This window comes from Astatotilapia calliptera, chromosome 3, assembly GCF_964374335.1.
Source record: "Astatotilapia calliptera chromosome 3, fAstCal68.1, whole genome shotgun sequence".
Classification (NCBI taxonomy): domain Eukaryota; kingdom Metazoa; phylum Chordata; class Actinopteri; order Cichliformes; family Cichlidae; genus Astatotilapia; species Astatotilapia calliptera.
The window spans coordinates 35,385,545-35,398,758 of NC_137424.1; the positions used below are offsets into that span (position 1 = coordinate 35,385,545).

At 42.3% G+C, this 13,214-nt stretch overlaps 1 protein-coding gene and 1 long non-coding RNA gene across 2 annotated transcripts in view; one reads left to right on the forward strand and one right to left on the reverse strand.

The window, feature by feature from the left end:
• Nucleotides 1-13,214, forward strand: part of LOC113018600 (ADAMTS-like protein 1) — a 100,765-nt gene that overhangs the window by 24,548 nt on the left and 63,003 nt on the right. The window contains exon 2 of the mRNA XM_080299935.1: nucleotides 12,152-12,268. Coding sequence (XP_080156061.1) covers nucleotides 12,152-12,268 — 117 coding nt within the window. The remainder of the gene's footprint in view (nucleotides 1-12,151; nucleotides 12,269-13,214) is intronic.
• Nucleotides 5,554-6,710, reverse strand: LOC145426075 (uncharacterized). Its single transcript, XR_013906839.1, has 2 exons — nucleotides 6,301-6,710; nucleotides 5,554-5,873 (listed from the first exon to the last, which is right to left on the reverse strand). It is a non-coding gene; the product is annotated as an uncharacterized LOC145426075 (long non-coding RNA).

Here is a 13,214-nt window from a genome sequence, read left to right on the forward strand (position 1 = left end):
TGAGCCTAAATACTTTTTAAAGCCTCTAGGCTGTTGTTTGATTAACTTGGGTCTGAATCTATAAATATGCTGCCCTGTCTGCAACTTTCCCTTTTCACCAGTTGATAGATGATAACAGGACATGGCCACTGTCATGCACACACTGTAAAGAAAAAGCAAATGAAATTAAGTTTTGGTCTGTGTAACTGGCAGAAACCTCAGCGTACTGGTAAACATCCAAAATTCTTTCCATTTTGTGCCCGATGTGCAGCTGGCTTCCAATAATGTGGAACACAATTGAAGAATGGAGTATAGATTAGGGAGCAGATTGCTGGATACTTAAAGATGCCACGCTAAAGGCAGGGCCCATTTCATTATTTGCCTCGCTGCCAGCCAGATGATGTCAGGGCTCGAGAATGCCACAGAATATGGAAATTAAGATTGTTGGATGGTCAGGCAACTCCGCAAATGAGGGGCTTAATTTGGGAGAAGGAATGCACTAGTAATTCGACGGTAACCGCAGACGGCTTTCACAGCGCACGTTGATGTCGGTGAAAACAGTTTGGGAAACTCTGCGGAACAAATTTGTTGGCCTTTGCTGCGGTATGAGACTGCAGAGGTCTCGCAATTCTTCACAGATCAGTACAGCACAGTTTACACTGATTTCACTGGTGAAGAAGTGTTACCTTTACTGAAAACCCCCAAGGTTCCAGTTATTTGGCCACGATTCACGCTAACAGCTTGCCAGGTTTGTTCTTTGTCTATTTCAAAGAAAAGTGTGATTAGTGGATTGGTCTTCTGGGAGGTCTGGCATCAACCGCTTTCATGCATGATCAATGTGTGGGCCACCGCCACAGAGAATTCTGCAACAGCTAATGGTATGTTAAATAATAGATGAAATAGGAGAAATTTGCTGATTTGTGACCAGTACTACTTGACTTTGGGCCCTCCAAAAACCCAAATCTGATCCGGTTTTGCACCACACAGTTCAGAGGGAAAATATAATTGAACCGACATTTTTATGTCATATTGCAGTCATAAAATGGACAAGAATTTATAAATATGAGTTACATTTTTAATTTTTATTCCCAGGAACATGACTAATTTTGGCCGAGTATTTCAAAAACTGCTGTGAGACAGTGTTGCACACTGACAATGTAATTTTTATGTTCTTTTAATAGTTTTTGATGAGTGATGTACTTTAACCCACCTGCTGTAAAATGATCAAATGCTTCGTAAATAAATCAGCTATTAATTGCATTTTTTAAAAGAAGCGTATTTTATGTGGGTCTTACATCATTTTCTTTGTAAGCATCTGAAGACTAAAACCTGAATGGAAAGTTACAAAGCCACGAAACCCTGTAGAAACTGTTACCTTCAGTTATCTTGTGACGATCGCCGTCATGTGTGAAATGACCCTGGTGTTTTGCATCGGCCGTGCAGTAGCACAGTGAACTCGTTGGCCTGCTATGCGTGGAACATCGAGTTGTAATTGTGCCACCCAGCTGTCTATTTGAATCCTTCTACGAACTGATGTGATGAAGGGGGACAGATGTTTTTGAATGTGTGTGTGTGCGTGCAGTACAGTAAATCAAACGCACCACTGCACCATCCATCTCTGTAGCCTCTTTGGTCATGGCAGGCGGCCCTGTGTTCACACACTTGCACAGCTTCATTACTGACAGAAGTCAGCATTACTTAACACCACTGGACAGATCCACAGATGGACTAATGAATCGATCAGACTAATGAAAAGCTGCGAGGAAAAGCAGCTACACAGCTGCTGCAGCCCCCCTAAAACATATACACCCCATCCATGTCCGATGGTTGCACGGCTGCTAGCGTTATATTGATATGATAGTTTACAGTTTCTCTCACACAGTAGTGATGCTTTTCAGTGATAAATATGTATGAAGTGTACATATGCTTTCTATCAGGTGTATTTATCAGACAGAATGCGATACGCAGAGCACCAAACAGGCCAGAGATGCATGATCTTAAAGGTTAGAGATGGATGTCTTTCTATCCCTGCCCAGATGGTTACTTCAGGCAACTTACTCTGCGCCCGTTGTGGTAAATTAATAACATTTAACGATCCTCTTCGGTGTGAAATAACATGATAGATTTGGTCAATCTGCCTTTGTCGTAAGGCCAGCGGAGCAGAAGATGGATGATTTCGGTAAACTATCTCCTCCTTTGAAAATGTGACTCGATCATGATTTGTCCACCCTTGCTTGCTTGGGTTTCACACTCTTCTTACATAACCTTCACATCTGTGTTTCACGATGGAATCAACCAGAACAAAGAGCCAAGGCCATTCATCATGGGCAGAGGCTTAGACAAACAAGTGACTTTTTTGTCTTTTAAGTGGGTGTGATGGAAGATGCAAACTGGGTGGATGTCTTGAATCAGAGCTGTGACGTCAAAGCCGAGCCCAGCTGAGGCCTCCCTTCTTTTTCTTTCAGTCACTGAAAGGCCAGCTTGACCCAAAAAAGTAATATCTCGTTACTACTCAACTTCTGTTGCCAGAGACACTGTTACGAGTGAATGCGCATAATTCTTAATGTGTAAAACTTTGGAAGCAAGGTTCTTTGAAGCTAGTAAAATTACAAACGTTTAGTCACAATAGACACATTTTTAACTAGCAATGAATCCTAAATTCATCGGACTCACACAGACCTAGAGACTGGTCAGCAACCCTGGCGAACTCCTAGGGAAAAATATGTATTCCCCGACCGGTTGATGAGAGATTGCTGGAGGTTGCTGGCTGCTGCTGAGTGAAAACAACTGCAAAGAGGTTGCTGCACTAAAACCCTCCGTGTGATTATTGTGGTTGCAAACATTTTGTGGCATTTACTCTTTGAGCTGCAGTGAAACTTATAAAATTCCAAGGGACCTGGAAATGGAGATATCTGCCTTCAGAATAAACGTTGTGCCTTGCTGCACCACATTTCAAAAGGCAATTCTCCATTTCTAGTTTGAGTCAGACTTTTGTCACAGTTTCACTATTGCTTAATGAGCAAGCACTTGGCGACAGTGGGAAGTAAAAACTATTTTAACAGGAAGAAGCCTCTGCAGAACCAGGCTCAGGGAGGGGGCGAGCATTTACTGGTTGGAGGTGAAGGAGACAGGACAAAAAACACACTGTGGAAGAGAGCCAGATATTAATAATAACTAATGATTAAATGCCGAGTGCTGAGTGGTGAAGAAGAAACACTCAGTTTTAAGCCTAATCTTCTTAAAAGCGAGAGGGTGTCTGTCTCCGCCCACAGAGGAGTGGGCTGAAAGCTGAAGACTGCCTACTTTTAAACATTCAAGGAACCACAAGTAAGTCAGCAGTCTAAGAGCAAAGTGCTCTACTGGGGTCTTTCAGTTGAGAATGGGCCTGATTTTTCAAGATGTTGTATGTGACAAGAAGGATTGTAAATTAGATTCCGGATTTAATAAGGACATAATGAAGAGAAGCCAAGATGACGAAATATGCTCTCTCTTTCTAATTTTGTTTCTATTTGTATTCCATGCAAAGTATCAGGAACCAGAGCAACCTGCTGACAGGTCTCAAGGCCTGTGTGATTGAGGCCTTGGTTAGCCAGACCTTAAACTGCAGTTTCAAAGAAGGTAACCGATCAGTACAGAAATCCTGAATCGTGCTGTTAAAACCTCCTGTTGTATTTTAATGAATTAACAAGGTCAGTGTGTTAATTGAAGACATGCTTAAGCACAAGTTGTGCGTGCTCTAGCAGAAGAGTTACTGAGGTGCATGGTTTCCAATTTGAAGTAATGAAGAAAGTTGTATGTCTTGGTCTAATGCCTTCCCCTTCATCTCTGTGCCAGATGTGTGCAGATGTGGTCTTCCCTTCAGTACTTTGTCAGTCTCCACTCGCTAGCACTGTGGGAACCCGTGTGGCCCTGTTATCTTTTCCTGCAGCTGGTATACTCTGTGAGCCCTGCGGGGTCAAGAGTGTCTCATCAGACTCGTGTTATTGTACATGACTGTTTCTTTCACTGCGCCTCCTTTAAATTTGATCTGACGTGAGAAGCTGTTTCTCTGTAACAAGTTAAAGCTGCATTCATTTGATTTTTGAACCACAACAAACTGATATCCACACACAGGTAAAGTAGCGTTGCCCTATAACAGGTAACTTGCACATTATACGTAGCTTTCTTATTTATTATGTATACAGAAATGTTGACTTTCCAGCTTAAAACCCCCCCACATGTGTGCACTGAAATAAATGGGACCGAATAACCCAATACAGAAAGTGCTACACAGTGCTAATGTTTACTTTGAAATCAGCTGCTTGATTTATCTTATCTGCCTTCTTTATCTGTTTTTAACAGCTCATATTTTCCTTCTGTCTTGTTTGTACTCCTAAAGTTATTCCCCACATCGCTCAGATTTTTTCCAAGCATCTTGGGTGTTTTACATGCACAGAAGTGCTGAGATCCACCTCTCCAAGGAGGTCTTTAAACAGTAAATCAGAATGACATCTTATACACAGCTGCTTTGCTTGTGTGCTTTTTACCAGTTCAGTGGGGACCAGAGAGGGTGCTTTCTTTCTCTATCAGTACCTTGATTTGACTGGCTTTGTATTCGACTGCAGGTGAGGGAGAATCATGCAAAATCATCTGTACACTTCCAGTGGTAGTTCTGTGTGCTCAGCTACTTACAGTGTCACAGCACTCCACGCTGTCGTTTAAACTGTCAGACTTCTTGGATGGCTTTATTACAAACCTCCACATTAAATATAAGAGAGGTTGTTACCTGAGCAGGGAAACCACACGATGTCTGGTACACAGATTAATGTTAGCCATGAAGCTATTTTTGCATTGAGATGTCTCCATGCTGGCTAATAGGATACAAAAGCCCCAGGACTGAATTTCACAGCTCCATCTGTACTGAATGTACTGCAAACCAAGGGTTGGAGGCACTGAGTTGTCCCACCACATAATTAGCTCCCCACTAAAGCTGAAACTCCACAATGAACCCTCGTGGCCTCGCACATGGTCAGCAGGTGGACCAACCTGTCTGCTTAGAAGGAAATATGCTACTTGCTAATGTTGCACACTTAGACGGGTCAAGCGCTCAGGTTGCAGTCAGCTCGTGGTCAACTCGGGAGTGACGAGCTGTGATTTATTGTAAAGGCACAGCCGGTGTGAGCATTACAGTATTTGGTCTCTGTTTGCATTGCAGGCAGATATTTTGTGGTTAGAAGGGATTTTTGCAAAAGCCACTGGATAATTTCAGAAAAATGGCTGGTGACAACTGTGGAATAAAATGATCGATGATGAACTCTTTGGATGAGTTATCCCGTTGCCTCGCGCAGAGAAACCATGGGACACAGTAAATAACTCTGAGTCAGGGGCAGGTTATGGATAACCTTGCTGAATGATGTAGCCTGATTGATTTAGTTAATATAAGTATACCGGTCCTCTGTCTTTATTTGTGCAAAATAGCTAATGGAAACAGTTGGCTAATGCTGTAGTTACTCATCAGGCAGCTGCAAGGAATCCCTGACATTCAACACTAGACTGTAAAAGTGATGATACAGTAAAAAAACTACACAAGTGTAGTTTTGTCCTTTTATTTTCATTTTATTCCCCAATTTAAACTGTACTAAACAACTTTTTAGCATTTTTTGTCCCATTACAAATAAATACATAATTCAGAAACCATTTACAAATGTTTTTTCAATATAGTAGCAAAAACTATTATACACATTTACAAGGCCTGAAATAGTCCCTCCGTGTTATAAATGCAAGGCTTTTCGTTTTATATTTCCAGTTTATGAGCAGCAGTTTCACAGGCCGTATTAATGATAGATGGTGACAGTCGGGTCTGTTAGGTGTTGATGTCTTGCTGACTGCTTCCTGTCAGACGATAAAGCCAACACCTGAAACGAGAGAAAATTGGAGGCATGTTCACTTTAGTTGGATTAAAAAACCTTCATCCAAACCTTCTCTGATGCCAAAAAAACATTTTTTTCTCTTTCGTTGTATTTACGTGCACTGAATGTACAGATTTTTACTTTTGAGACTATTTCTAACAAACCACACAGTCAGTTTTTATTAAAACGGTTTGTCTCAGTTTGACTCCCAAACAGTTCAAATTCAAATTCAAAAATTCAAATTTTATTTGTCACGTACACAGTCATACACAGTACGATATGTAGTGAAATGCTTGGACAACTGCTCGTGACCTAAAGAAAACAAAAAAGGAAAGGCTATGAATAAGATAGGAAATAAATATGAAAAATAACATATCTGAAAGGACCTTTCTGATCAGCCATAGTATCAGCAATGCAACAGTGTAATTCTCACCTCTTTTCCTATATTTGACATCTGGAAGGCCACAAAGCCTAACACATTGTCCGTGTGACTCAAAGTCTGTTCAGTTTCTCCATCCCCGATTCTCACAGAGAATCTCCTCACAGAGGCCATCAGAGGAGGGTAAAAATCTTTTGAGCTCCTCTTCCTCGCGTTTTGATATTTTTGGACTTCATCATATCTGCCCCTGTGCTGGACATATGAGAGGCTGTGATGTTCAGGTGAAACGGTCGATTCCACCGCCATGGCTTTTGATGAGCAGAGGTACGCCTGTCACATCGGAGCGCTGTCTTGCTTGTGTCTTCTGTTTGAATGGGACTGCACAACCGGACATAGAGTGAAGAAACTGTGCTGCTGCAAGCCGCGTGCTCACTGGTCAAAGGTTTGTGTTTATGAAGGATAGTGACGTCGCCTACGCTCTCTTTCTCAACTTTACTCTCTATAAGGGCTTGGACTTGGAATTGCTTGATGGTTTCTGACGTCAATGAGTCCCATTGCTTTATCAGCTTTGACCAAATATGGCCATGATGCACTATAACATATGATATCGCAGCTTTTTCTGGTATGAAAAAATATTTTGTCATTCCCGCCCTCTGCTTTGTGTGAAATAATACACAGCAGTAACTGCATAATAGGTAATATTTTCTGGACCAGTATGTACGATGCAGAATCAGCAGTTTGCATTGCATTGCATTTGGGAGATCACACAATCTGTACAGTAAAGGGAGAAAATGTAAATAAAATAAAAAAAATAAGAGGCAGGATGGAGCCATGCTTCTATGTTGTTTACAACAAATTCGGACTCTACCATTTGAGAGTTGCAGCTCAAATTGAGAGTCTGCAGACAAAGTAACATTTTGCCAAGCATCTTCTGCTGAATCCCATCTGCTTCATGGTTTATGTGTTCAGAGAAGCTCTTTTGCATACCTTAGGTGTGCAGTGGCTATTTTAGTTACTGTTGCCCTCCCATTAGTTCGAATAAGTCTGCCCATTTTCTTCTAACCTCCAGCATCAATAAGGCGTTTTCACTCACTACTACTCACTCCTTTTCAGACCATTCTCTGTGAACCCTAAAGACAGTTACATGGGACAGTCGCAGTCCATATTTCTGATAGCAAGCAGCTGAACAGGTGTACTTAATAAAGTTGCTGTTGAATGCATGTCTTCCAGTGAGTTTAATGTTGCGTAATATTACTAGCTTAACCAGAACATTTTCAGAGTTAGCTAATGTGATATTGTCAGAATGAGTGAATCCAGCATTATTTCCTTCAACACTTAAATGCATCTAAACTGTGTCCAAACTTGATATTTCAGATTCGATTTACACCTTTACTCTAACACCATTTGGTAGCAAAGTTAGCTAGAAAATGTTTGAATGCTAAGTGTAGCCGTTGTCTAGCATTAGCTAATTGACCAGTACGCCCCACTACTTTTCTATGTATTGTCTCTTCAGTTGTTGAGTAACCAAGAGAGTGTGTGATATTTCTGATTTATCCAAATTATTTGATTTCCCACCTGGAGCAGCAACGTTATTCTAGTAATAATACTTGAGCTTCCCTTTAGCGAGACCCTAGCGAGGCAAATGGCCGCCATGTGAATGTGTTGAATTCTGTTTACATTTTTAACTAATCTCTTCTTGCACTGTTTTATAGTATCCTGTTTCAACAGGAAATGCACCAGATTGTAAGTAAAGCAGGCTGCTTCAAGACAACTTTAAAGTGTCATAGAAACAAAGTGCATCACCGTGAAGGTGCTGTGCATCGTTAGCAGACGTTAACAAGTGGGACACACAGACCCGCACGCAAAGGGATGTGACAGTGCCAGGAAAATATTTCATCAATCAGAGGTTGATGATTTTTTTTCCTCTCTGTCTCCTGAGGCTTCTCATTCCTAATGCTGTTCCAGATGAAAAGTGGTGGGAGTTGAAGATCACAGCAAGTTGAGCTCCTTGCCCTTCTTCTCTTCTTGTTCTTAGGACAGACTGCACTTGGGAGACAGACACTAGTAAATCAAGTTGAGTGAAATCTGGCAGAGAAACTGGGGAGGTGGTACAACTTCAAAGGCTGCCTGAGGAAGAATATTAGATAACTAAATAATCCATCAGGAATCAGAGAATGTGATGAAAGTAGTGCTTCAATTTTACTTAGTTTTCTCACAAAGCTTTGTCATGAACTGTTACATTTAAGGTTTCCTGTGTGGATAGCTGAGGTGAAAGTTATAACCAGGCGGGTTGTTTTTTCCTTTTCATCTTACAGTACATTAAGGGGTGTCTTGTAACCTGAGGTGTGCCAAGTCTCAGCATTTTTTATGAGTTACCTTCATCAGTTCTGAAACCCTGATGTGTAATTGAAATATTGCTAAGCACTCATAATCTCATGCTTAAACAAATCTTCTAACTAGCTGATGTGTGGGCGGGTAGCAACGGATATGGTGAAAATCCTCAGATGAGAAAAAGGTCATGCTGGGGTTTTTTGGTTATGAAAGAAGAGTAGAGAAAGGGAGGAAAATAGGGCCACCGTGTTTCCTCCTCCAAGATGTGTTAAATGAAAGCTCACATAAACCCCTCTGAAAGTAGATTAGCAAAAATATCTTTTCCTCTTAGGTTTTATTCAGACAGCAGCAAGTCTTTAAAAGGGGGTGAGGGGGGGTTCCTTATCTAAACATTGGAAGGAATCTTATTAATCAAAGGCACCAGTGCATGAAACAGAAGTCTAGGTTTTGGTCTAGAGTAGCATGGCAAAAGTCACTCGTTTTTCATCGTTTCCACCCAAACAGTGGAAGCTGGCACCTCGTTATAGGAAAGCTCAATTATAATATCAGGTTGGATGTTATTACTGTTGATTATGTGCTTTTGAAGACCCAACTTGCCCCGGAGTTCACTTCCTCTCCTCTTCCTTGGTTGAGACGTGCTCTTTGAAATCTAACTCGCCTTGGAGGTTAATGAATCACCATCTTGGCTCCCTGTTTTACTTTCACCCTTGCTCTTTGTGACATTGACGCGCGCACATACACACACTGCATTTAAACCCAAATGCAGATTTAGATATTTGAATACCAGTTGGAGTTGGCTCCAAACTTCAAACTTTAAGTGTACATAAACTGGAACATTTGTGCTTGTCAAAGATCTAACACACTCATTAATTCCCATATTTGGCCGACACGGAGCGACATTAGCGGAGTCATGTTTGTGTACTCTGTTGAGTGTACGCCCTTTTTAGGTCTGTTTATATTAATTTATTTGAAAAATATCCATAAAATATATTAAAGAATGAAGTAGCCACCCTGACATCACCCACTGATATGTCACAGGTGCATGAAAACACTTGAATACTCATAGATCTTTAAAGTTAAAGGTTAAAGTTAGATTTTTAACCTATCATAGGATATAAACACCCCAAATTAGGCTTTGCTTCATCATCTGTTATTTCCCAATTGGGACCATCCATCTGTCCATTTTCTTCCTCTTATCCAAAGAGATCACAGGGACAGCAGCCTAAGCAGCACAGACCTCCCTCTCCCTATTTACCTCCTCCTTTCCTCCTTTCCAGGCTAGCCAAGAGATGCAATCTCTCCAGTGTGTCCTGGGTCTGCCCCAGGGCCTTTTCCCAGTCAAACATACTTTGAACACTCCAACTAGCAGACGCCCAGGAGGCATCCTTGTCAGATGCCCAAACCACTTCAACTGGCTCCTTTCAATGTGGAGGAGCAGTGGCTCCAAGTCCCTCTAGAATAACTCCTCACCCTATCTCTAAGGGAGAACCCAGTCACCCTTTGGCGAAAGCTCATTTCTGCTGCATGCATGCCCAATTTTAAGCGAGTCCAGTTTTTCTTGATCAGCATTGTTCTTCCTGCATCCAAGGGTTGACAAACTCTCCTCTCTAGTACCCTGGCATATATCTGGCATAGATCAGGAAGGCTAAGGAGAGTTGTCCCCCTGTAGGTTGGAGCACATCCTCTGGTCCCCCTTCTTAAAGATGGGAACCATTGCTCCAGTCTGCCAATCCAGAGGCAGTGTCAGTTATTTACTGGTTTTACAAAATAGCAATAAGGTAATTTCTGTGGTTTGGGGTCTGTTTTAAGAAGGAACATTTGTTGCATTGTCTGCACGGCCTTCATTTGCAGTCAAGTTGTGGAGCGTGTTAGCTGACACACACATCAGCAGAGCTTCTTAATGTTTGCACGCTTGACTTACTGGGTATTTGCTCAGCCTCTGGTATAGTGCGTGGTTCTTCAACATTTACTTTTCAGCATCAGTAGCAGAAAGGACACAACATTAGTCATATGACTAGAGATCCTGCGCAATATGCTCAGAAATAGACTGTTTTGGAGGTTTCCATATCAGTTATTTGGTTTCAAATGTCAGATGAGCAAACTGTCCAGGGTGCACGCTGCCAGTCACCCTATGACAGCTGGGCTCTAGCCCCTATGACCCTGAACTGGATAAGTGTAAGAAAACGAATGGGTGAATGTTAAAATGTGCTGAATTCACTTGCATAGACATAACAGATCTTAGATATTCGAACTGTTGAGGCACGGTTGGAAATTTCCAGCAGCATGTTTTACCACTTTCTAACAAGTGAGTCTTCACACTCATTTGTCTCCTTCTGGATTTGCAGACTCCCACATGCAACCACTTTGGAATAATTATAAACAGTCTAAAGTAAAATGTTTATTTTTGTTCATCTTCAGACACGTATAAACCAAAGTGTTACACTTGGCCCAACAGCTGCCACATCTTCAGCTCCATAACCAACAAAAGCAAGCCTGTGTATTATGGTCTCTGTCATCCAAGGAGGCTTTTGGCCACGCTGTGACTTATGAGTTGTTACAGAAGCCCCCCACAGTCTAAGTGACTGCAGCTAAGCGGTGCTGAGTGTGGGGCTTTACACCAGATTTGATTTGTCTTATTTGAGAGCACATTCTGCGGCTCTTTCCCACACAGAGCCAGCGTAAGTTTTGCTGCAGTTGCTTAGCAGCGCTTTTTTTGCCTCAGCAAAAAATTTCTACAACCCCCTACATTGAGCCTCAAGTGCCCCAAACCCACATGCACAGCCCTGCATCGTGCTGCCTTAGCACAGGCCCGGGAGGCAGGCACTCGACCCGGGTTATTACAGGGCTGTTTATGACCCAAGGATAGCAGCTGAAGGCCCCCGTTCAGTGAATCTGCACGTCTTTCAGAATGCGGGCCCTGCTGTGCTGCTAATGGGCCCTATCCAACATACCCTTCACCCCCACCAGTCTCTCCTGACTGAAGATGTGGGTTACTACATCTTGTGATATCAGATCTCCTGTGCTGTGAATTCCTCCAGAGCCTGTAATGATTCCCATCATTAGGAGGGATGTGTGGTTGAGAGAAGAAACCAAAAAGAAAAGAAAAAACAGACCTCAGGAGGCCCAGCAAGAGCAACAGTTTTGCTTAATTAAAAAAAAATCTCATCATTGTTCCAGAGGGACAACATATCGTTGCAACAACTTGTTGCACAGCTTGATAATAACCTGCAACTGCCTCCTTCAGCTGCATCACATCACTGCAAACACGCTCTCAAAAGGCTTCCATTAACACCCTGCCCTGTCTTCACACCTCTGCAATCATGTGTAATTGCAGTGTGAACTGTGTACGATTATGTAAAAGTTGCGCAACCGTCAGCTACCATTACAAATAGCTATGACTGTTGACACTTTGGGACGCAGCTGTTCTTGTTCCCACACCGTAAGGTGGAGCTGGGGCATCTGCTGATGTGACGAGAATTTCATTTAAAGCATTCTTGAATCCATAAATTGTCTCACCAGTGCTGTTGGTGTTTTAACTCAAAGGACTTTTGCTACTGTGGCTTTGTTTTTTCAGATTGCCGTGTGGGCCAACAATGGAGATGCAGTGTTCATCAGGGAATTCACGCTGATTCGGCGAGATCACCTTGCTGAAGAGCCTCTGCATGATGGCGGCCAAAAACCAGAAGACCCGGTAAGTTTAAAAGCATCGCCGTTCATCTCTGTTAGCAAAAACTTAATATGTATAGCACGTTTTATTGCAGGTGAAAACACAATGTGCCACACAAAGCAGGAGCACAGCATAAAAGGTAAAAGCAGCTTCCCCATGTCTGGGGACCCAGGGAATAACCAAGGCAGCCTCTTCCAGATGACCTTAAGGGGGTTCTAGCTGGTTATTACCGAATTCCCACATTCCTGCTTTTTAATTTCAAACATAAACTTCAAATATCCAATTCTCCTTCCCTTAGAACTCGCATTTAAATAAATCGAGATGTCAGATAAAACTAAAACAGCCAATAAATCTATCGCAGTGTGTTTACATAACACTTCGCAGCAGAGGAGTGAAAAATCATCTATGTTACACCTCAGTAATGAATGCAAGTGAATGATGATTGTGGGACCTTGGGAGAGGAGGTGTAATCTGACTGCAGGCTGACCCAGCTTGATGCAAAACAGGGCAGCACACGCAAACGCACTAACATTTGTTGCGTGTTCGGGGGTGGGGTGCCCCATCGCATTCCTCGCGCTCTGCCATCACCTTTGATGACACATGATTCCTGCCTGTGGCAGTTTTTGTCAGCTGATCTCTCTCCCAGATGTTTTATCTAAGCGGTCGGGGAGGGAGGTATGAAGGTGTCAAACTGATGTTGTTGCAGGCATTGATGTGTATCCTCATCCTCAGTGATGGGATTAGTCCTGGCGTGATAACAGAGCAATCTTTTAAAAGTGATTGAAGGCTTTTTAACTATATTACGTTAGCGCCAAGAGTTAGCTCAAGGTGAGTTTTTACGTTGCGCTTTTGTGTTTTCTGTGAGCACGTTTTGTCGTTGACGTGACTTCACTCGCATTTTTCTGGTTTATGTGCCTCTGTGACCTCTGCAGAAAGTCCTTCAGACACGTGTTTCCACGCCTCGGCAAAT